The sequence below is a fragment of the Eptesicus fuscus genome, chromosome 16, assembly GCF_027574615.1.
Source record: "Eptesicus fuscus isolate TK198812 chromosome 16, DD_ASM_mEF_20220401, whole genome shotgun sequence".
NCBI lineage: Eukaryota > Metazoa > Chordata > Mammalia > Chiroptera > Vespertilionidae > Eptesicus > Eptesicus fuscus.
In genome coordinates this window covers 23,440,453-23,466,380 of record NC_072488.1, presented here as the reverse complement: position 1 = coordinate 23,466,380, position 25,928 = coordinate 23,440,453, and the positions used below count along the sequence as shown (strand labels likewise).

The following is a 25,928-nucleotide window of genomic DNA, read 5'->3' as shown; positions in this document are numbered from 1 at the left end:
AATGAAAAATGCAGCTTAACACATAGGACACATTCCAAATACAGTTATCCGAAAGGTAATGCCGTCTACTCCATCCAAATCAAATTTCCCAAAAGTAATTCCTGTAGTTTTCTAAGTGGTCTTTATTCCAAGCAAGCTCACCTGTCTCCTTAGCTCTGCTACAGAATTTACAACGCTTTGCAGGATAGTCCTATGAGCAATTCCAATGTGCTTTAGTAGGAGTGATATATAATCTCTGGAAAATTCGCCCCTTAAATGGTTCTAATGGGCTCAGAGAACAGCAGTAGCTTAAGTGGATCTATTTAAAAAGGCTGAGCGGGTCAGTGATGGGGATGGAGATACCGTTTCAACTCTCCCCTTCAGTTACTGATCAAAGTGCATCGACAGTCAGCCTAGGTTGGCCATTAAAACACACACAGATGTGCACACACACACACACACACACACACACACACACACCTCTACAGAATTCACTCGTGGAATCAAACTTGCTTTGTTCCATTGATCTGAACCACAGATTTTATGAGAAAGGAAAGGTGCCGGGCCATTTTCATCTCCTCCCTTAGAATCAGCCAGTTTTGAGCAGCGCACAGAGCATTTACAACTCCTCTCATAGGGAAATTAATTAGTGCAGAGGAAAGGAGGCATTTCTCTGTCACTATTCACAAAAGGAAGCCCTCTTGTAATTTTGAAGGTGAAATGTGCTAAGTTACGTTAACTGTTTCGGATGAACTTTCAGCAGAAGAACGGCCTCTGTCAGTGGTTATCAACTGACTGTTATGGAAGCTGGCGCTCGTGCCCTATGCTGATTCCACTTGCTCTGCCCCTTAGGTTGCAAGATCGTTGGCACTTTGTATATCTCCTGGGGACTGTGTCCTCAGGTGTGAGGGGAAAGGGCTCACTACGTTTGGGTTAAAGATCTTTTCAGGAGTAAAATTCTTTAAGGTGTGATTTAGAAATATCCATGATTACAGCATCTGAAAGAAAACAAAGAAATTCTAGAGCCTATTTTGAAAATTTTTTTTTCACAAAAACCAAACTTAAAAAAAAATCATTAAAAGTAAAAAGGAATAGAAAATAGAAACAATCCAGTGTCCATAGTGAAAATGCTGAGAGCAAAGGAGGCGATGTGCCTTCTCCGTTTCTTTCCCACATCTGGCTGCAGGCGTGCACAGGTGGAGCTGACTCCCACACACCTAGCCCCACGCGGCCGGCTCCGGCTGGCATTTCAGACTCTCTCCGAGCCGTTAGCGAGTCCAAGGGTGCAGAATCATTTTTCTTTCTGCAGAGCTATAATAAACTGGAAAGCCATCAAATGCTGAATGAGAGCGTTCATTGGATTAAAAAAAATCTGACTTCCAGGCTCTTAGATTGTTGGGGTTGAACAGGAGTCTGGAGAGGCAGACTTCATAGTAACAATCACTCGCTTTTCTAAACTCAGCAAGGACTGGGCCGGACTGCATTCCAATGCAAAGGAACTCATATTAAATTCAACATTAAACAACTCAACCAAGGAACGTAATAGGCAGGGTTTTTTTTTTGTTTTTTTTTTTACACCTGTGGTTAAATATTCTAATATTTGGATGTTTGTCCACAGCTTCCCTTTTGCAGGTGTGGCTGTACCTCTATTTTCCTTTCTGTTTATTTCAAAGTTGACATTTTACAAGTTATTTAGGAACTGTTGAACCATGAAACTATATTTCATTGTCAAAAATGCTGAACGGTAAAATAATGACTACCTTTCACAGCTTTCCTTTTTATTTTATAATCTAGTTGAGCTAATAATTTAGATGTGAGCCAAGAGACTGTGTCTTCTGGGAAATAAGTTATTTCCCCCGGTACCTACAGGTTTGTGAATGTTTGAATGTAAATATATGAATATATGAATGATTCAAGAACATAAACATATCACCGCCTGTTGTAATCGTGTGCATTTTTACTTGAGCCACAATGTGGGTTGGGAATAGGTTTGTGAATAGAGCTTGTTTTCATGTAAATGGGATCAAGCAGTACCACTGGTTAGCTATTCAGGGAATCAGACAATGCCATCCTTGCTGGAAATGCTTCAATAAGAATTTAATCCATGCACCTAATATTCGAACTCTGACTCTTGCTTCATATTCCTGTGGCCTAATCCAGATCTCATTGGCTGACAATGACTAAAGGATGGGGTGAGACTTAAGTGATCTATTTATGTGCGGTACCTATTTTTGGCACTGAGCATTTCAGGTTTCATCTTGGTGGCAGTGTCTAAGGGGAGCTTTCTTTTCGTCCTCTGTCACATTCTAAAAAAAGGAGAGGGGAAAAAAAAAAAAAAGCTGCGTGGTCGGCCTGCCCGCCCCTAGAAGCAGCATCCAGGCAGAAACTCTTATAGAGAAATGACAAGCCCAGGACATAAAGAGCTCATGGAGCCCTGAGCCTCACTGCTCTAGGCACAACGTGCATATGACAAACACCACTGTACTTTCTAAGTTTCTAAGCCGCTTACCCATCCCTGTGAATATGAAGAGAGACCATTACCAAAGCATTTCTTTTGGAAATAATATCAGCATCGCAGTGAGAGTAGCTTAATGTTTCACATTTCCTAATGGGAAATTATAAACAGGCTGACATTCTGGCACTTAGAACACCAGGAAAAAAACAAAACAAAACACCTGAATTCATGCATAGGAAAGCCATTTATAAAATGAAACTTGGTCTATTTAGTTCATTTGAATTCATAATTTCTCACAGAGCCACTAGATGTGTGTGTGTGTGTGTGTGTGTGTGTGTGTGTGTGTGTGTGTGGTGTGTACACTGTGTTGTATGTTATATATTTGTAACAAAAGTGTTAAGTGAATATGCATTATGTATACCAGTTGTATGTGATCCTGTTGGCTAGGAAAAAAAAGACTATTTTTCAAACATGTTGTGTGGCTATTTTTAACCTGAAAACATTAATCATAAAAGAGCTTATATCTTACTTCCTCTGCTTGTCTCTCTGGTAAAAATAGGATGACATGGTATGAGTGTCCAAAACACAAGGTATGACAAGGACGGGCTGTTTTGATATTTGTGCAAAGGACAAACGTAACCTAAATCTCTTGGCCAGACCTGACTTTCCCCACATAATCAGAGCCCATCCCTGTGCGATCCCGTCTAAGCCTCCAAGAAGATGCTGCCCTCCGCCCCTCTTTCCGCTGCTCTCTGATCAGACTTTCCTGCTTAATCTGATCTAATCCTGCCAGCATTATCTTCATCTGTGCAATGAAACCTGGAGGATCTTTCTCGTATCTGGTGAGGAAAGACATTTACTAAATTACATGCTCAAATCATATGGTGAGATTTTATTTCCTTATTTTCGATTAGATGAGGGATGTAATATTGAGACACACTATCAATGATTAATCAGAAATCTGTTTCTTCCTTCTTTGGAACAGGTTTTCTGAAATTGGGTTCAAAGAGACTAAAAGGGCATGGAAAACTAGAAAATCCCAAGCTAAAAATAAAACAAAAGTATTAATTTTTTATTGAGAAGTACTTATCAGAAGAAAAAAGAAAAAAAATCTAATTTCATTAATCTGGATAGAAGTTACCCATTAAAAATTGTATTAAATAGTAGTAGCAGTAGTAGTAGTAATAATAATAATAATAATGAAAACTTCCTAATAATAATAATAATAATAATAATGAAAACTTCCTGAAAATGTCATCCTATTCATTCAACTCTCTGAGAGGGAGTCTTCTCTGGGCTCTGGGTCTTATGATTGAGTTTATCAATATAATAGATCTTTAGAACCTGAACTTAAGTGTCATAAAAACATCAAGATAAACATACAAATAAGATCTCATTCTTAACAGGGAAAATAATCGTGAATTGTTAACATTTCCCATATGCTGAAACAATTATTATTCAACACACATGAAGAAAATACATAAGATTAGTTGAAATCATTATTAAGGTTTGATACATATTTATCCTGTAACTTAGGATCAGACTGTCATTAACAATAAGTAGACTGGGCTAAAAGTAAAGAGAAAATATGTAAATTATTTTTAAAAAGCAGGCATCTGACAGAGATTTTAATATTATTATTTGCATAACAATTAAAATGTAATTTTATAATTCTTATTTTATGTATAATTAAATATCATAATTGAATACATTGAAAAATATTAGATAGCAAACATACATTTTAAGAAAAGCTATTTCCCTAAAGGTATTCCATAGATATGTTTATTTGCTGGAGCGTATATATGTGTGCACACATACATATATTCCCTTATATCAATAGTCAGATCTCTCCTAAGAAGTAAGCTAATTGAGCTGCTTGTGTTGATAAACTCCTTTTTCTCCAGACTATTCCTCTCCGAGCCATAATTATTTGCAATTTGCCTAAGTCGTCCATTTACTGATACGTCAAGCATGAAACAGAGGCAATTCCAGAAAATGGAAATGCTTCTCAAAATCAATCTTTGGGAAATAATGTGGTAGAAGTTACTGTGTGATAGGAGACTACCTTATAACTGTCACATGGAGATGAATATTAATTTGTTGAGGTTAAGGTGGCTTTGTGCTTCATTTGTTGACTTTGCTTAGCTGACAGCAAAGCAGCACAGCCCAATTACTCCAGCAAAGCTATTTTTTTTCCTAACAGGAGTTTTATGATTTTTATGTACTTACCAGTCAGCACACATAACCATGTCAAAATGTCCTTCCAGTTGAGAGACATCTGTCTCATTATCCCATCGTAAAACGCTTGAGGAGAAAAAGATTTTTTAAAAATTATACTTAGGGTTGTTTTTTGGTTGTTGTTTTTTTTTACTTTCGATTTTGAGCTATTAACATTATTTTTCGTGGCACTTGAAATTATTTAAAAGGCATAGACAAACTATTTCAAAAGGTATAATAAAAAACTAGAACATAACGGTCTGTTCTGTATTTTATTTAGTCATCAATTCTAGAAGAGGAAGAATTCTCTATTTAAATACAATAGTTAAGCTTTTGCTAGGTTTTATATGTTTTTGGAGACAAACTAGGAAAAATATCTTATCTTTACCATAGTCATTAGAATGAGTCTAGACTCAACATCAGTAAGGTACATATTAAAATCAAAGTATTCCCCATCTGACCAAAATAAAAATTTGTAAAAATAAAGGATGTGAAACAGCATATATTGTGCTTGGCATGTCAGCTGCATTTCTTACTAAGGAAATGAGCAATCGGGCAAGATGGAGGAAAAGACTTTCACTCAGTAGTTCTCAGTTTTCAGGTGCAGTTAAAAAATCACCCATCCTGACAGTCTCCCCAACATCCTCAACATTGCTAACTTCGGGTCAGTTATCAGTCTTCATGTTACTGGACCTATCAGCCTGGAACTGTTCCCTGAACTGCAAGTTCATATATCCAACTTCCTATTTTAATAATTCCACTTGGAAATCTAGCAGACATCTCAAACTTCATATGTTCAGTATTAAATTCCTCCTCATCTCTCCCTGTCCCCCCTCCAAATTCATTTCATGCACATTCTTTCTCATCTGTTAATCCCATCTTTCCAGTTGCTTAGGCCAAAAACCTTGACTATGACTATAACCTCAACTCTCTCTTTTTTTCTGTTGTATCCACGTTGGATGTGCCTGGAAATGTAGTTCGTTCTACCCTTGAAATATGTCAAAATCCACCTTCTCTCCTTCTACTGCTTCCCCCTAGAAAGAATTATCATCTCTCATCTGACTTAATTCAGTCTCCTAATTGATTTCCCTGCTTCCACCTATCACCCCACCATTTCTGCTCAAGAGAGCAGCCAGAATTACCCTTTCAAAACATATTTCAAATCACAAACCTTGTCTTCTTACTGTCTCCTAATGGCTCCTCTCTTCACTCATAGTAAAAGCCAGTCTTGACAATGACCCATAAGACCCTATTCAATACAGTTCCCATGCTGACCTCATTTCCTATGACTCTTCCCCTTGGTCTTTGCTCTAGCAACAGAGGTCTCTCTATGATTACTTGAATATACCAGGCACGCTTCTGCCTTAGGGTCTTTAAATAGGCCGCTTCCTTGTGTAAATGCTCTTCTTCCATACAACCCATGGCTCATTCCCTCACCTCCTTCAAGTCTTTGCTCAAATGTGTTACCTTCTCAAGTAAGACTTCCATTCTGCTTAAAACTGCAATAATTAATTTCCACTTCAGTACTCCTGAACCCCCCTTAACCCACTCTGTATTTTTCTATAGTGGTTATTACCCTTTAATGTGCTATATACCTGAATTATTAATTTTGTTTATTCTCTCTTTCTCAGGTAGAACATAAGCACCATAGGGACAAATATTTTTTAAAACATACCTGTTTTGTACCAGGATGTATCTTCATTGCCTAGAACAGTCCCTGACACCTAGTAGCTGTTCAGTAAATACGCCCTATCGATGAATTCTGTATGAGTGTACTTAGCATAGTGCTGGCACGCAGAGAGCACTCAAGAAATAGAGGTTCCATAGTAAGTTGTTCTCTGAATGGAGTGTGTAGTTTAGCCACATATTCAAGCCACTTAACATGCTTTCTGAAGATTTCTGCTTTGGGCAAAAATGGAGTAACAAAGACCTCATTTATCCTACTGCCTGAAACACCCACCCAAAACAAACAAACAAACAAACAAACAAAAAAACCCACACAAACATATAAGCAATAGTTTTCAAGATACTGAAAATCAGCAACAAAGGATAGTGATCCTTGAGAGGGGTGGGGGTAATGAAGTGAGCCCTGCCATTGCCTCAGGTTAGTGCCTGAGGGGGGAAGAACTAAGGTAGAAGCAGGTAGACTCCCTGAAAGTCTAAGGACACCAAGGCGATTCCAGTTCACAGTATAGAGTACCAGATAGGAGATTGCTGCAGAGAGAAAATTCTGAAGAACTGTGGAGCGTCCCCCTGGAGTAGTCTACAGAGTACTGATTGGTGAATGTACATGAGGAAACTACTTGAGGTTAGGAAAAGAACCATCTGAGAGAACTGGAAGGGACTGGACCAGTGTTCACTCAGGGCCAGGATAGTACCTGTTTCCACCAGTCAGACTAGAAAACCCCATAACTGATAGGGTCCTGGGTAGAGTCCTCAGATGTATCTCATCTCGGTGGAGATATCAAGCCTCCAAATTCTTTTAAGAAGCCAGTATACTAGTGATATTAAAACCTAATAAAGATTGCACAGTAAAATTGTGGACCAATTTTATTGGTGAATCTCAATGCAAATAGCTCAGCTAGCATCATGCACTACTGGAGGGAATGTAAACTGGCTCAGCCACCTTGGAAAACAGTCTGGAGTTTCTCAAAAAGGATAAACATAGAGTTTATGTGACCATCTACATCCAAAAGAAATGAAACTTACCACAAAAATGTGTACACAAATATTCACAGCAGCATGTTTCAAGCCGCATAAGAACTTTAAAAATGAAAACAACCAGATGTCCATCAAGTGATGGATATGGTATATCTATGCAATGGAATATTATTCAACCATAAGCATTAATGACATCCTCATAGGTGCTAAAACATGGATGAACCTCAAAACACTATATATTAAGTGAAAGAAGTCATATATGAAACATGACATATTGTATGATTCCATTTATGGAATAAGAAAATCCATAGAGACAGGAAGTAGATTAGTGGTTGTCTAGCGCTGGGAAGAAGAAAGGGTGGAAGGGAATGGGGAGTGTCTGCTAATGGGTATGGGATTTCTTTTGGGGGTGATGAAAATATTCTAAAACTGACTGTCATGGTTGCATAACTGTGAATATGTTAAAAGGCATTGAATTGCATACTTTAAGTGGGTGAATTGTATGGTATGTGAATTATGGCTCAATAAAGTTGTTACTCAAAAAATCCCAGATAATATATTATTAAAATAAAATAGCATGTTAAAGGAAGAATTAAAGTACCATGACTAAGTGACTACATATGCAGAGATGTTATAATACTAGCAAACCTGTTAACATGAACTGTCATAATTGTAGGTGAAATAAGAAAAACAATTTGATCATCTCTATACATGCTGAAAAGACAAAGTTCCATATTTATGATAATTAAAAAAAATAGGAGTCAATAAAAAATTCCTTAACAAGATAAAAAATATATATTTTTTGATACAAAAAAAAGCTAATGCATACTTAGTGGTGAAATATTAGAGGACTATAAAAAAAGTAAGGCTCAAAGATGCCTATTATTTAATACTAGAGGCCCAGTGCACAAAATTTATGCACTTGGGGGGGGGGGGAGGGGTCCCTCAACCCGGCCTGCACCCTCTCTCATCCAGGAGCCTTAGGTTCATGGGGAGCAGGCCTAAGCCGTCAGTCCAACATCCTTAGCGCTGCCGCAGAGGCGGGACAGGCTCCCACCACCGCCACTGTGCTCACCAGCCGTGAGCCCAGCTTCTGGCTGAGCAGTGCTCGCCCTATGGGAGCTCACTGACCACCAGGGGGCAGCTCCTGCATTAAGCATCTGCCCTCCTGGTGGTCAGTGTGCATCATAGCAACCAGTTGTTCCTCCATTCAGTCAATTTGCATATTAGCCTTTATTATATAGGATAATTCTGGAAACTTTTAGCCAATAAAATTATATAAAATAAAGAAAAGGGAGGTATAAGAATCAGAAAGAAGTTAAAATTATCAACATTTACAGAGGATGTAATTGTTAATTTAAAATATTCAAGATAATAAATAGACAAACTATTAGAAATTTGAGGCAACTGAATATTTACTACACAAAACCCTATAGCTTTCTTTATATGTACATAAATAACAAACAGTTAGAAAATGTAATGGAAGAAAAGATCTCATTTATAAGAGAAATTTAAAAAAGGTATTTTTCAAAAATAAGCTTAACAAGAGAAATAAAAAATTTATTTATTTATTTACTTATTTTTCCTTACTTGAGAATGTTTATTGACTTTAGAGAGAGGAAGGGGGAAAGAGAGAGAGAGGGAGAGAGAAACATTGGTTGCCTTTTGCACATGCCCCAACTGGGGACCAAACCCACAAGCTAGGTATGTGTCATGACAGGCAATTGAAACTGAACCTGTGACCTTTCAGTGTACAGGATGACACTCCAACCAACTGAACCTCACGGGTCAGGAGGAAAGATTTTAAATGCTAGTGAAACAGCTAAAAAAACAGCTTAAATAGAAAGAAATCACCCTGTTCTTGGAAAAGAAGACTCAAAGTCATAAAGATGTCAAGTTGTAGTAAATCACATATTTCAATGAAAATGCCAATACTGCATACTCAAAATACCAACATAATTTTATAATAGTCTAGGAAGAAAGAATAATGCAAGGGACTAGTCTTTAACAGATGTAAAAATACATTACAAAGTTTCAGAATTTCCATAATTTGATATGAATAGACAAAGTCCACTTCTAAAAATTGGCTCTGCATACATACTTGCAAATGAACAGTTTATGTGCAGGTGTGTTTCACTGCAGCATTGTTTGTAATAGCAAAGTGATGAAACAAACGTCTACTATTAAAGTAAAAAAATGATTTTTAACAATAGATTATGATGTGGTCATACTCTAAAAAAATTTTTTAAGACTGCCCCTTGTCCACTGAAAAGTGACAAAGTCCTTTGAAAATGAAGACATTTTTATTTGATATATAACTTCTGTGATATAAACATCTATCTACAAAGGTGGGGTTTTTCCCGTTAATACTGGAAGACATTTTCACAGAGGATGCAGTAGTCTAACCTGCACACCTTGCTATCAAAACAGAACTTAAGAACTTTTTGGTAGTGAGAGTTTGACCTGGCTAAAGAGTAGAGATCATAGTGTCCAAGGAGTTAATACAATGTTATTCTAGAAGAAAAGGTCTTAATTTTAAATATGCTGCAGTTCAGAGGGCCCCTAAAAATACGGTGTCCCATATTTTAAAATCTGGCTAATTTTAATAAAAAAGAACTCTATCAAAATATCTGAAACTGGATAACATTCTTGTGGGTGTTGGTTTCTTTGGTGCAAAGAAGCTGGGGCATCAGTCCTTCTATAAACGTGTCAAGCAAATAAAAATGTTATGTTAGTAATAGAAAGTACACTTAGTAATTTCATTTTTCCATATCTGACATCTCTAGAATTCTCAGCAGTGCTCAAGATTATGTTACCGTAATTCTACAAACTCACTAATAGGTACATTTTATCAGAACATTTCTTTAAGAGAGCCCTCAGCTTCCTTATCTCAGTTACCTTCTACTAACCTTCCTCTTCAACCTGACAAAGGACAGATAAATGCCTACTCACAATGTCGGTGTGTCTACAGACACTGCATGTGTCTGCCTGAGAAGAACCCTACCCTGAAATGAAAGTCAGCTATCGGATATATAAACTGATGTCTGCATCGCTAGCGCTTCACTTTCCTCCCCTAAAAATTGTTTGGTTCCATAAGTCTTGTGGAGTCCTATCTTTCAAAATGTGCTCCTAATACAAATCTTAAAACCTTTCATATAACAGGAATAAAGTATACTAATTTCTTCAGAGAATACAAAAACATATTAAGCAGAATCCTTGCCTTCAAAAACATTATCTGCCTGGCTTGCTAGAATGTTAATTCTAAGAAGACATGGACGTTCTCAGCCGTGTTCATCACTAAATCTACAGCACTTAGAATAGTACTTGGCAAAAGGGATCGAAATACTTGTCAAGAAATGGATGCACCAGTGAACATGAAAACAAAGACAACACACTTTGGACAATAAGATAATGCACCATGTTTTACTGTGGGACTATTCTGAGGCCAATAGAAGTTAAAAGAAGGAAAAGATGAGGGCAGGCAAAAATAGTCAGGAGGAAATGGTAACATCCTAGAAGGAAGGACTTAGATGGGCGAGGAGGAGGGGAATAAGATTGGCAGAGACCAGAGATGGGAAGGACCAAATGTGTTAGGAGGAGAATGAAGAGGCTTGGGTGACAAAGGAGAAGGTGTACGTGGGGGAGCAGTGGAAGCCAGATTGAATGAAGAGAGTGAGGAAAGTGAGAAGACTGCAGAGGCCTGGAAAATTACCAACTGGATCCCACTGGGTTGGGGTTTCCATTTAAAAATCATTTTTCACACCCCCAATTTAACCTTTAATGGAAAATGAGCCTCCGAAAAGATATAAATCTTAAAAAGAAGTAGGGCAATGGGGCCAACAGTCAATCCTGGGGGCCCACATAAAGGTATAATTTGAGTTATAAAAAAGTCTTAAAAGTTATAATAAGTTCCATAGTTTACTAAGACTAATGGTTTATCAAAGAACAATAAAAGTCACAGGCCTAAATTCACTAGCAATTTTCACACAAAGATAACCTTTTTTCTTAAGTAGAAATTCACTTTTAATATCACAGCAGGGTATATTTAATAGATTTTTAAAAAATTTTGTAACTGTTCATATTACCCATAGAATGACGCCATTCACTAATTCTGGAACACCTAGAAATATGTAGGCGTCAAAAGCTCTGAATGGTTCTTTATTAGACCGTCACAGTTTTGAAGACAGCTTCAGATAAACCTAACAATTGAGATGCTGTAAATACATTTGCTCTTTCACCAATCTCTAGCTATATTTAGCAGCACAATTTCCTTTGTTCAAGAATTATTCTTGATTATTGCACAATTTATGTTCTCAAAGGCAGAATACCTTGGACATATTAGGTAAATGAATGGATGGCTGCAAGGATGAACAAATGAATGAAACATCAAAAAACTGTATTAAGATCTTTGAGGTGTCATTGCTATATGCCTCACACAGGAACACCCTAGTTCTTCCTTGGCCAGGGCTAAAGCTCCTGGGCTTTCACAAACAGGTCTTTCATATTTAGCAACAGCCAGGCTGGGATTACAATGGAACAGAGGGGGTAAGCACGTATACAAGGGAAGAGCATTATTCTGGGCAAGGTTGGTGGCGTTTATGAGAGCAGGGGTGGATTTACTGGGAAGCTAATGAAGCTTAACTGCCGGGACCCCTCACTTGCACAGCCCCTCCCAAGGCCCGCGAGGAGCCCTAGTAATGAGTTCACTCGGTAGTATGCTTCTGTAAAATTTACCAAAGTAAGGTATAATCAAATTCATCACCCTAAAGAGGGCCCTCAAAATAAGTTTCAGGCCCCACACAACCTGGGTCTGCCCTGTGTGAGAGGCAGGCAGAGGCTCGGTGGCAGGAGGAGTGCTGGTTGTTAGAGATCATGGTCAGAGCAGCAAAAACAGGAGCTTGGAGGGCCAGTCCAACCTCTGGGTGGTTTCTTGTTCCTTTTTAAAAGCACAGTTTCCTAGGCTCCAAGTTCTCATATCATGATTTTCCTTTCTGCTTTTCTATCTTCTTTGCAAATGAAGTCACAGGAGACATTTAGCTGTTATAAACTTCATGTCAAGCTCTGAAGTGCTTTTTAATAGCAGAAATATTTGGCTCACATGTGGGCTTTGTAGCTGTGGTAAATACCTCTTAGTTATCTGTGGCTACTGTTATCCCACACCTCCAATTTGGAGAAGAAATTCTGCATATGCATCGAGGCATTAAAAAAAGGAATATTGTGCCATATCTTAGCTCTTTTGTGAGCGGTTTCCTTTTATTTCTTATATGGAGCTAAGGCTTTTATCATATTGCACTGGTCATGGGTGGGAAAGCAGTAGATAGCAGGGGAATACTGATTATTACATTACTGGTTGGCAGTTTCCTCTTAGCTTCCTAAAGGTTAAGTGGTCAAGTAGCTTCTTAATACAAGATCAAGGCATTTCAAGGACTAACTCATTCACCTGTTTTCTGACAACGTGCTTTAGTAGATTTTGGACAAAATGCTTGCAGTGGTTAAAAAGGAAGAAATTGACCAGAGTTAATATGAAATAAAGACACACACACACACACAAAAAAAAAACTACCTTGGAGGTTCTTATATGACTATTGACATATAGACTATATGTCTACGAGGTACATATCAGAACAATATATTTAGAAGTAGCATTCTTGAGAACAGATAATAGAGACAAAGGCCATGTAGTAAGCATTTTTTGAATATGTACTGTGTAGAACAATGACCTTTTACTTCTTTTTGTAACTTAATTATTTTATGAAGAGATGATAGAAAATACTATTACACTTCATAAGTTAAACACTTGACATTTTGATTCCTCAAAAGGCAACATTTTAGAAGTCTAGATATGTTTATTTATTAGTGATTATTAACACCCAGTAAACAACATTATGTCTTGTAAAAACACAACCTCTCTTCACAGCATGATGCTGAAATCTATTATTCCCTGATTCCATATGCTGAAATACACTCAGATGCTCACAAATGACCTTAAGCATTAAATAAATGTAAATGAGGACAACATAGCAAGCGTGCGTTTGATTGATAACTAAAAGGCCAGGTTGAAAACCACATCCAAACAGGAAGTCCTCCCCAGAAGGGCCTGGAGTCCGCGCTGGGAGCAATGGCTCCTAAGAACGAGGACTGCTCTTTCTAGGATCTGCCAGAGGTTTTTCTGGGAAACAGAACTGGTTTGTTCATTTATATGAGAAACACACAGCACACTGCTCCCTGTGCCATCAGCCAGCATTTTAAACAGGATTTAAAAATGCATATCTGGCCCTGGCTGGTGTTTCTCAGTGGTTAGTGCATCGGCCCGTAGAATGAAAGGTTTCGGGTTTGATTCCCAGTCAAAGGCATGTACAAGAAGAATCAACCAGTGATAGCATAAATAAGTGGAACAACAAATCTCTGTCTCTTTCTCTTCCTATCCTTTCCTCTCTAAAAAAGAAAAAAGTCCATCAATGAATACATAATTAAATAAAGCAGGGGGTTGGGCTTCTCTCAACCTCACACGGTACACTCTCAACCCTACATAATTCCCACCCAGTGTACAATATGTTTATCTTCAGTTTTTCTCATCTATTCATTTAGGGTAATAAGAATACCTGCCTGCCTCATTATGGTTCTTTGGAACATTAAATAAGATACTTACAAAATGCTTAGAACAGTGCCTGACACACAGTAAATGCTCACTAAATGTTAGCTATTATTATTTTTAATGATCACCCACAGTATGGAGAAAAGCACTTTCAACCAGAGCGTGTTGATGCAGGAAGGTATCTTACCAGCTTGATACTTTCTGAGCCTTAAACACACCAGCCTTCTGATTCCTTTGGACGATGTCTCTCACATCTGTTGGACACAGTTAAGAAAGCTTCTGCACCGACTATCAATGGACTAAAAAATAAATAAATAAAAGCCCACAAACACGGTGATGTTATCGGACAGGGGATCAGTGACAAGAGAAGAGATGTAGGGTTATATAAGGCAGGCGGAGAAGGTTCTAGCTCTGGCCCTACCACCAAATGTTGAATTACTTGCCACAGGCAAGCTCTTTGAATTCCCTGGGCTGCAGTTTTGTTACCTGGGAAATGGACAGTCAGGGATCATCCGGGCGAGGCCCAATGTGGACACTTGTGGGGGGAGATGACTATCCCATAGGTACTAAGCCCCAATCGCTTCAAAGGCCAAGGTCTGCAGTCACCGGGAAGGGCAATGGCAGTCTTCTGAGACGTTCCAGGTTGAAGTATTCCCAGCCTCCTAAAAGCTAGTAGGGAGGGTGGGGATGAGCAGCAGAGAAGACTTGGGAGAAAGTGAGACGAGGAAGGTGAAGAAAAGCCCTAAGATTCTTTGAGAGAAAATGAATTACTGAAGAAAGTCAACCCAGTGAAAGGACCCTCGGTGAACTGTCCTCACAGATGTAGGCTCTGGCCTTCGGCCATCTGCTGGTGTGTAAGCACTTGTACAAGAGCCGTGTCTATTGAAAGACGTTTTGGGGAGCTGGTCATTTACATCACGCAACACCATCTGCAGGAGGGCCCATGGGAAAAATCGCATTGGGTGTCAGCAAGGGAAATGCTAGACTTCAGATTGACAGTTAGTTTTGCTTCAACTTCTATAAATCTTATAACGGTTCCTCTTTCTCTTTTTGCTCTAGTCCCTGTGCCGCTCAGACCCAAGTCTCACAACCACAGCTGCTCCTTCCTACTGGGTATATTTTCTATACTGACCTCCATCCCTGGCTTCATCGCGTTTTCTTGGCTTTCTAATTTTCAATTGCCCTCACTTTCTCATTTATTTCATATGGTATATTCTATATGTCACTGTAAGAAACCTCAAAATCCCTCTTTTGGAATAAGGCAGGTTTAAATAAACAAGAAATAAAATAATTCCAGCGAAGGCTGCAAGCTGAACTAAATTGGGCCCATGGGGAGGACACCAAGCAGACAAGCGATGTTCCCCTATTGCTCAGAAAAACAGGTTTCCTGAACGCTGGAGGCGAGCTTTGGCCCAGGTCTCCCTGCAAGAACAGAGCCACAGGACGTTTCAACCCAAATCTCTGCTTGAACCACCAGCACACCCATTTCTTCTCGGAGTGAATAAGCAGGTACTGCGATAGCTTTCTTCTCCCCGGAGTGGGGAGGAAAAATCAATTAGGTCTCCTAATGAAGGGCTTTGTTGAGGTTTACAAAAGTGCTATAATGCAGACTTTTTTTTTCCCTTCCTGGATGAACTTTCCTGTATGCAAATTAAATACCGTTAAATTACATTCATTAAAAAAATAAAAGAGACTAATTTGCCTACTTGTTTTGATTAACTGAAATGACACATAGGCCTACAGTTCTATTTCAGGAAGAAAGTATTTCAGGAAAGTCTTCTACATGAAATGTCTTGTAGAAAAGGACAGCTGACATCTTTATTCTGAGAACAAAATTAGTAGTCAGCTGACAACTGGTTTTTGACTGAGCTCCCCCACACTCTGGCCACACCCTAGTCAGTGTTTCCATGGCATCCAACTGCAAGCCATAATGTGACAGGTACACCTGTCGCGTCCTGTGAGTACATGCCTAATCTATCGAGCAAAACATATTATTTTGTTACTGGAGGTAATACTTTTTATAAAATAGTCACAGGGAAGTTAAATTATATAACTCAGAAAACCTATTAATAATTTTTAGTAAACATCTTAACACTATATACTTTTATACCATTTATAAACCTGTGACTACAGGTGGTCAGGCTGAAGCAAGCATATATATTTAGATTCTAGGAGCAATTTTTTTTAAATGAAAAAATTCGCAGCAGTATTTAGGCTGCTTTATTTTTAGAACTGGGAAGAAAATATATTTGGTGGTTTAGAAAAAAATGTCAATTGTGTATAAAAATACTACCTTAAGAGATATATTCTGACATTCTGATCCCCACCCTTTACTTTAGGTGGGGTTTCTCGGTGGTTCCTCTAGTTGGCACTGTGCCCAATGATAAATGTTGCCTTTCTTTTGTGTCACCTCAGCATAATAAAGGAAATTCAATCAAACGGAGTCAGTCCGTCCAGGACAGTTTTGAACAGGATGGACCAAATCGTGTTCTCTGAACTGCACCCACCTTCTGGGAGACTTCAGTGGGAGGTGCTTGGTGCACAGAGAGATTTCTGATTCAATGGATGCAGAGTAATCACCTCTAATCGCCTTGCCTGGGCAAGCAGACCTCCAGAGCCAGAGGGCACATGCTTGTGGCTAAAAGGAGACCAGGATTCTAGCTCTACATGTTCTTCTCAAATGAAGCAAAGTTCAGGAGTGGGGCTCCATTATAATTTTGCTTCAGTTGATTTTTATTCTTAAAATTATATATTTTTGCATAATAGCAATATCACTTATTTAAACAAATTATGTTACATATTATACATAATATTATTTAAAATATTAACCTCCTTCTGCAATTAGTAATTGTTATATTTATCGGTAGTCACATATACATTCTGAGAATTGGTATTGTTCTTTAAACAAGAAAGCATTTGAAAAAGAACAACATTGCGATTCACAAGGCATTACTTTCTTGGTTCATGTTTCCTTTATTTTTCACTGGAACATCAAAGGTGAGAGTAGGAAACTATGAAATTATTATGTAAACCCAGTTTACTTTTATTTCTAAAGTTTTTAAAATTACTTGACAATATTTGCTAATTTAAAGGTCGCAAAATATTCCTAAGTGTGCTTATTACTCAAATGAATTGAGAAGATGACATAGAGGTGATCTGAACTCTTTTAGCAATGTCAACTGTGATTTATGGATGAGAGAACTTTTCTTTCCGAGGGCGCTGAGGAAATGCAAGAGGACCTTCATCCAAGCATCCTAGCTTTTGGTAAAGAGAGTTGTTTAATGGGAGAAAAATACACTTTGAAGTCAACTGACCCTGGGTTCTAGTGCTGGTTCCGATTCTTAGTGGCTGTGTAAATGTGGGTCAATTAACCTCCCTGAGCTCCATCTCAAAAACAGGAATGATGATACCTCTTTTATAGGCTTAATGGAGTGTCACATACGAGGAGCCTGACACATAGTAGGTGCCTAATTCATGTCAATTCATTATCTTTTCCAATAATTCAAGTAAAAGCTTTGGAGGGATGAAGAGGCTGGTGATTGTAACTCAAAAGAGATTTGGCAATTAAGCTTTACCTTCTTTCCCTGCCACTCAGAGTCAATTAAGCGAACATTTATATTGTAGAATTCTAATAACTGGAGGGAATCCAAGAACTTCTGCCCTGTAGGTTTCCAGTGTCTTTTACGTGTATAAACGTGCTCTAGCCAAGACGTAGCCTGTGACCCACAAAGACAGGGACTTGGTCTGTCTTGTCCTCTGCTGTCTCCTGAGCACCTGAAATGCATGCAGTTAATACTGGCTGACTTCATTTTAATTAATTAACTAAAAATTAAGTTTTGAAGCTATTTGTTGAGTTCTTGCCCAATATGAGGTACACAGAGGTCCATTTATGACTCATCTTGTAAACAGAAGTGCTGGCATCAATACTTCAGATGGTGTTGGTTTTGCAGGAGGGGCCTGGGTGGAGGAGGAGGGCCCGGCATTCCCAAGGTCCCAACTATCCCCAATCAGGCTGCGCAGTCCACACGCAGCTTCACCGATCAATGCCTTAAAGCAGGGATTCTGTTAAAATAATGGTAAGCCAGGGGTGTCCTTTAAAATGGACATGAAATTAACCAAATTTGGAAGAATCTTAAGTTTGAGATCATGGTCCAGACTGTGCACTCTGTGGGGATGAGATGCTTGGGTCAGGGGCACAGGAAAGGGGTCACCAAGCATTGCCAGATACTGCAGATGACAACTTGATGTTTACTAAGGAGGGGTCAAGGCGGGGAGCTTGTGTTGGGCGAGTAGTGAGTGTAGCGGAGAGGGCTGGCTGCTCGCCTTTAGATGTTGTACTTTTATTCATTATGATTTGGAAGAAGGCTAGCATCAATAATAACTCAATATATCCTTTCTCGCCCCTATTCTTAGTCATTGCCATCGCCAGCTACAAATTTTACGGAGTAATTATTATCTGTGGGCACTTGGAGAATTCTTAATTACACTAAAAGGGCAGCGCCAAAGAAAAAGAATACATTCCATACTATTTTAAGATAAATTTGAGAAGTGGATGGACCAAGTGATGTTATTTTCTAACTTATCCTTTGTTCTCTCTGGGTACAGCTAAATTACGGCATCAGTAAGGAGAGGCGCTCTGAGGTAGGGGGCTCTGTAGTTTAAGGACCATGGAGAGCCTCAGAGACATCTACCCAGGAGTCCGAGAAAATGTTCAGACTTACAAGATTCGCTTATACCTCCAGTCTTCACCTCTTTTCAGATATCCCTGTTCAATAAATCTCAAATCGACACCTAGCTTTCCAGGTCAAGGTAGAGAGCTCTAGACGGCGGTTGCCAACCGGCTGTCCGTGGACCACTGACGGTCCGTGAGGTCCGAAAGGTCGGCGCCCGCTGCTCTAGAAGATACAGCCAATCCACCTGATACATCTTAGGAAGATGGTGAATAAAATAACCTCACAACTGGTTGACATGCTTCTATGATATAAAGATTCAGAACACATCCTTTCATTGCCTCACATATTTAAAAATCAGAAATAACAGAAGATAAAAAGAAAATATCAGGAAATGCTCTATTTTTTAAAAAGGTAAGAAACAGAATGTTAGAAGATGAAGAGACTAGGAAGTAAGGCTCAGTCAGATTTATTAAATTCAGATGCCAAGAACAACAGAAATAATTTTTTAAAAGATGAGAATAATATACAGGCCAATACTCAGATGCAATGCGCGATTGCCAGGTCGATTTTCAATTACATTTCACTGATGTATTCATTTGTTTCTTAATGTGCTCATCTTGCCCATTAAGAATAATTAGCAGCTTTGCTTAGAGATTTTTCTGGCTTCTGGCAATGTTTCTCCCCCACTTTATTTTTTTTTTTTGGTTGACATCCACTTTTACTTTTTAGAAAGTAATTTTTGAATAATATCCTACAACTGCTATATAATTTAGGCTTCCTAAAATTTTAAAGGGAAGACGTAAACAGTAATTTTTAAATGAGTCTGTTTCAATCCATATGCATCAACAGCATGTGATTCAGTGAATTAGTTATTCTAACAGAAAATGGGCACACACATAGAAAAAAAAATTTTTTTTCATTCATATTAACCTCACTCAGCAAAACTGCTCAGGATGAATGCCAGTTGTAAGCTCTGTTAGCAAGTCAGGATATCATTAGTATTAAGAGCAGGAAAAACACATTGCCAATTTTTTAAGGCTTGATGCATGCTTGTTTCTTTTAATTTAAAAAAATTAGATCTAGTTACAACAGAAAAATGCACACAAACATAGAACAGCGGCATGACAAAAACTGCACTGCACTAGGAAAGTCCTGAGAGATGAAATAAAACACTGCCCGTTTGGGTCTGCATCCTGAAAGGACCTACTTTATCTGCATTGTAGAGTTCTTCCCCTCCTGCCCTCTGGCACCCCGCTATATTAAACCCATTGTAAACCCCAGCACAATAAAGCACTCTCAGGGCTGAGCTTCTGAGGACCAAATGTTAAAAATCCATTTTCTTGGGAGGGGGCTGTACCAATCATTTCTTTGAAAGGCCGGCAGAGTGAATACAGAATCTGAGATTTCCTCTCTGATTTCAAGAGCTGGCCTGGCATCTTTTCTGTTTAAAGCAAAGGTGCGTTAATTAATGACTTAGCATTGCTTCTTTTCTTTGGAAGCTCTGTAGTGTAGCTCGATAATAATTTTGATGTCATTAAATTTACATGCGGACTACAGATGTTTCCCAGAGTTTGTTAAAAGTTCTAATTGGTTCCTGAGGCTGTTAAATGAGACACCTGCTGACTTAAGGAAAACCTCAGGTTGCTGGGCCCAAGCTGAAAGTTTCTGTGGCCAAAATGACCTTCTCTTGCCCAGTAACCCTGCCCCCCTTTTCGCCCCTGGAAGAACAGATCCGCTGGGGCTGAGCCGGCATACCTGACTCCCTCTCGCTCTCTGTGTTCCCTGACAGGCGGAGGAGGAGCACAGGGAAATGATACCGTGCACGAAATAACCCAGAATAAAAGCAGAGTGAATGAACGACATGGGCTCATCTTCAGGAATATTTTGAGAAACTTGCGACAGCCTGAAGATCATGATTAAAATCCTGCATTTTAAAAAAGGAAGCACCTTTTGTGATCTCTTTCCCTTGTGTGAAAGGCCAAGCCTGTGATTGGCTGTTTTTCCTTCCTGAATTTTTTTAAGTCTGTCAGGCAATTAGCGGGGTGGGGCTCTGTGGAGCACACAAGGGCGGCTGCACAGTATCAGCTACTGTGCTTCTGGTACCTCCTTCCTCCCGTCGGAGCAGCCTGACGGAGCTGCTGCAAATTTTATTTTCAAAAAAAAATTACAGAGCGGAGGTAGCAAAAGAAAATAATTTTTTAAAAGGCTTTACGTAAGATGCCACACAAAAATCAGACCTGCTTTGACATTTTAGGAGTCTCAAATTCAAATAAGGAGATTACCTTCTTCAGAATGTAAATGTAAGGCACACCAAAAAACCCAAAGCAAACATATCTTCCACTTTTCCTCTCCATTTCTAACGGCTGTTAACTGCCCCTGAACAAATCAGCTCGATTGCTAAAGTAGCCACAAATTATGCTTGCTTTCTTAGTTAAAGTACAGTTCAATTTTCATGAACTCTGTGTACATATTAGTAAAGCATAATCTAATATAATGGGGTTTGAACTGTAATAGCATGGCAGGAAAAAAGAGATAGCATTTATAATCCTAAATAAAAGGAAATAATGAAAACCTGCTAGCTGTTTTCAGCAGGGAGATAGAAGTAACTCCTCAGAAATTAGAGTAGGCATAATATTACATGGCACAGATGTACACTATCAAACACAAGAAAGGTAATGATGAACATGAAGTTGGAAGCTAATTTTGGTATGCAATATCCAATGTAATAAATATTAAGTAATTTATCTTGTGCTGGCAAATTTCAATGGAAATAAAAAACAAGAATGCCTGAAAATTATTTGGAAACAAATGTTCTTCCTGCCTTGAGTAGTCCACAAATCATAGGCTCCTTTAAGGAGAAGTGACGATTAAAATCTATCAAAATAAAAAACACTTCATCTTGCCCAATGAACTCCATATATTTCTACTTTTTCTTAATTACTTATCATATGTATGGGAGAAACTCTTTTTTTAATACCCCATGCTGTCTTTCTTTTTATCAATTGTTACTGGGTGGAGGAGGAATGAACGCAACAAACCCGTTTTCTATCTGAATAAGGATACTTCTGATGGCCTTTTCATTCCCATCAGTTAACAGAACTTCTTTGACATCTGCAGAAATAGCAACCTGGAAAAAAAAAAAAAAAAAAGGGAGCACAGCAAACAATGAGCAAATATGCTTGTCTGTGTGGAAGTGAAGACAGGAGTGACAAGCCTTCAGTATCATGCTTCCTCACCTATTTCTCTGTAACAATCTTCAATCTTTTTTCATTTTATGTCTGCATTATTTTAATCATTCAATCAAATCAGTCAATACTTTTATCATTCCATTTGCGGGAGCCTCTATCTTGCTATCATTCTGTTCGGTAATTGCATTGTGACAGCGGATGATGGTATTCTGAGAGGCTTTCATTTGTGGGCTTCTGTTTATCTAGTAGAGCCATCATACAAGGCTGTCACTCTGCCTTTCAGCTTGCTTCTGTCTGACTGCCTGATGCCCTTCATATAACTTTGCATTGCAGGCAGATGGCTTTGTGAGGGTAATTTTTTTGTGAGCTTTGACATGCTCGCACATTGGGCTGTAACCTCGACACATTGTGTAAGAGCGACAGGTTTGTCAAATGCCAATCAGTGTAACAATATGCTTTTATTTGTAGAGACATAAAAACTTGTCTAATGCACTGTGCTGCTACATAGTATCTCCTGAATACATGACTCAGAACCCAGAGAATGGGGAACAACGTTCCTGAATGGCCAATCTAATTCAAAAGAATCTAATTACTGAGCGCTCTGGATCATGTTTGTTGGTGTAATAATGCAGGCAAAACATTAGCAGCTATATCATGGTGCTCCAACTGTGATTCGCCGGGCTATTCCTGTATCTTAGCAAATGGGACTATAATCTGAAAGAAAAAAAAAATGCTTTCGCTATGGCAAAGAAAGACTGAGAGGCCTGGAATGTCACGACAAGCGATATCGACTCGCTGAGGTAAAATGTTTCTGCTCATCGAGGCAACCATAAAAATCAATATGATCCGAAAGTAAGTCAATCTAGAAGGTCTCTCAAGACCCGGCAGCTTGACCGCAGCTGATGCTGTTGACGGTTCTCTGACCCAGCAGTTGGAGGCCCTGGAACATTTTTCCTTTTGTTCCTCCCTCTGAATGAGATTGGAATTGAGAAAAGACCTACCATGAGCCCAGCCAAGCATGTCATGCCACCCCCTAGCTCACACACAGCAAGGTCCCTGAAAGAGAGAAAAGAAATGGTAGAACCCATACAAATTAGATGAAAATGGTCAGAGAGATATATATGTTACAAGAACAAATTGCCATCTGCAGTAAGAACGGCGCTACCAGGAAGTTGTAGAGACATGACTGGGCTACCTCATGTCGTTTTGCGTTTTAAAAATAATTATGAAATAGAAAAGTCACAAAGCAGGCAAACCAGTGGGGGTTCCCTCATTAGTGTTCACTGCAACATTACCACCGCTGAGCTGAAAAATCTGAGAAGGTTCCCTTTTTTTCCCTTGTCAATGGCGCTGTCTTTTAGAACTAAACTAGCTAGAGTAGCGAAAGATAATTGTTAGGAAAGGATAACACTGTTAATCCACATTCATGCCTTCAAAAACAGTTAGACAAGTAAATGAAGAATATATATGAGTGTGTATATACCTATATTATAGTCACACACACACAACACACACACAAAATAAATGCAATCTTGAATTTAAAAAAAATAATAATCTAAAACAAACCAAAACATTTGGGAAAGCTGAACCGCCCCCATAAAGAACAATTACACAAAGAGCATTTAGCAATTAACACTTAAATCACAATTGACCCCGACACAACACAGTGAATAAACAATGCAGGGACATAATATGGTTAAGCCAGCAAACCCAGCTAAAGTAATGACTGGGCTCTGACTTCACCGCTCCAAAGTAGAGCGGCTCCAAGTTAAAGCTGACAGGCTAGCGTGGCACTCTGCACTTACCTTCCTCTTTGTGCCTAAATATCAGTGCTCTACGGGTGACAGCCTCGCCCTGGCCCCCTGCCCGCTGATTGGAGCTCCAGTCAGGCTTAAGCACAGCGAGATGAGCAAATGCCAGGCGTTCAGGGCAGCTCTGCAGCCCAAATTCAATACGGCCCTGTTCTTATTCTACATGTTTAGATTCTTAAGATTGTTTCTTCATCCCAGTTTGGGAAGTTTATTACCTCACCCGAAGGGCAGGTGGGGGGGTGCGGGGTGGGGGTGGGGGAAGCAGCACCAAAAGGGAGGGAGAGGTGGAAAGAGAGGGAAGGGGAGGGGAAAAAGACAAACAAGAACATTCATAGTCCAAAATACACTTAATGGGTATTTAGTTGTTCAAAGCAATTACAGACTAGTTGGTAAATACAGACCCATTGAACTTCAAAAAATATACATTATTGACCCAGCCTTGTAAGTACATATTGCTAAAACACACACACCATGATCTCTAACAGCTTGTCTGCAATCATAATGGGCTATTCAGGAAGCTTCTATTGGATGACTTTTATAAAATGAGATTTAAAATGAAAAACCTTTATTTTCTGGGTCTACCAAACATCTTTATAATTTTCAAATAAAAGAAGGTTTTTTTTTTCTTTTTCCTAAATCTCATGCATGGGTTGGATCTATAATGCACACTGACAGTTGAAAACATTTATTTCTGTAGCATGAATCTGTAATTACTATTTATTACTATATTTTATAAATACACGTTGTTAGTATACAAAACACCTTTACAAACCAGGGGTGGGATGGCACCTTTAAATAATAGCTGTGGGATATCTATTTATAAAAAATTCTGTAGTGACTTCTCTGGCAGAAGTTTAAAGAAAGTCTTTATTGTCTTTGTGGGTTTTTTGTGGTTTTTTTTTTTTTTTGACCTTTACAATCAGTAAGGATTGATTGGAGCTTCACTTTTGTTTCCCCCAAATCAAAGTGAAATAAAAAGCCTTGAGTGAAAATCAAAAGCTTTTGACATATAGCAAAAAGCTTGCTGTGCAATATTAGTACCCAAAGGCAATTCAGATTTTTTTAGAAGCAACATGTTTTCGTCATGAACTTTTCCCCCTTTCTTTCTGTTTTCTTTTACTCTCTCTCTCTCTCTTCTTTTCTTATCTTTTAAACAATTTAATTTGAAGAGTGTAACCATAACAATCTTTAACATGCAGATACAATACCCATAATGGGCTGGGGGAGAAAAGTATTTTTCAGTGCAGCTTTGTACCTGAATATCTCACTGTGCTTGAGGCAGTAGTAAGCCAAAACCTCTTCAGCCGGCCAGATGCCTGAAAAACACAAGGACATACACCTTCTTTTATTATAGAAGTCTCTTCTGTACTCATTCTTCGCAGTCATTCTCTTAAGAAATGGCTCTTAAAAATTATGTTCAGTATAAGCCATTTTGACTTTAAACAAATGTAACACAATTATTAGTAGTATTATATCACATGAGTTTCTTTGGTTGTTGATTTTATGATGGTAAGATTTATAACTCAGGAAAATGGTACAATATTCTAAATAAATTTTACTAAATGTCAATCACAACAAAACAGCAAAGACAATAATAACCAAGTTTCAAATATCTAAAGTTAAATTTTAATGGGATTTCAAGTAGATCCTAGTGTTGTGCACAAGAACCTTCTTTTCAGCCAATTCATAAGCATCAGTTAAAGACCTGCTGTATATGCAACTTATGTTAGGCAACAATAAATGGAAAAATCACTTACAGCAGCAAATAAAACCACTGTGGTCATCATACCTTTTTGTTTGATTCCGTACTAATTTTTTAAATATGCACAGTTTTTCCCTTTCTCTGATTAATAAAAACCAAACTGGAGCATAAAATTATGAAATTTAAAATTTTCCAACTTTGGTACCTCATTAAATTTAACAATAACTCTTTCCACTAAATTCCATGGATGGGCATTTTCTAAAATCATCATCTGTAAATTATTTATTTAAAAGACTTAAGTAGTCTTCATGAATGTATATGAATTGCTTAAAGAGGAGACAAACATGTTAGGAAATTACAGTTCCTAGTAGTTATCACAGTTAAGTTTTCTCTTTATACTTTTATATTTCCCAAAATTTTTACCATAAATATATATGACTGTAATAATCAGAATAAACAATAGCCTTATAAAAATTACTAGAGGCCCGGTGCACGAAATTTGTGCATGGGGGGGTCCCCTCAGCCCAGCCTGCACCCTCTCCAATCCGGGACCCCTCAAGGGATGTCCGACGGCCAGTTTAGGCCCGATCCTGAGGACATCCCTCTCACAATCCAGGACTGCTGACTCCTAACTGCTCACCTGCCTG

General features: G+C 38.5%; 1 protein-coding gene across 3 annotated transcripts in view; it reads right to left on the bottom strand.

The window, feature by feature from the left end:
- CAMKMT (calmodulin-lysine N-methyltransferase) overlaps window positions 1–25,928 on the bottom strand; it is a 298,063-nt gene that overhangs the window by 17,245 nt on the left and 254,890 nt on the right. For 2 of the 3 annotated variants that reach the window (XM_054728017.1, XM_054728018.1), the window contains exons 4-8: window positions 24,835–24,895; window positions 22,770–22,824; window positions 21,644–21,707; window positions 14,095–14,161; window positions 4,664–4,738 (exon numbers count right to left, since the gene is read on the bottom strand). In XM_054728017.1, the coding sequence (XP_054583992.1) occupies window positions 4,664–4,738; window positions 14,095–14,161; window positions 21,644–21,707; window positions 22,770–22,824; window positions 24,835–24,895 (322 nt within the window). The remainder of the gene's footprint in view (window positions 1–4,663; window positions 4,739–14,094; window positions 14,162–21,643; window positions 21,708–22,769; window positions 22,825–24,834; window positions 24,896–25,928) is intronic. The other variant, XM_054728019.1, reaches the window with a different exon arrangement.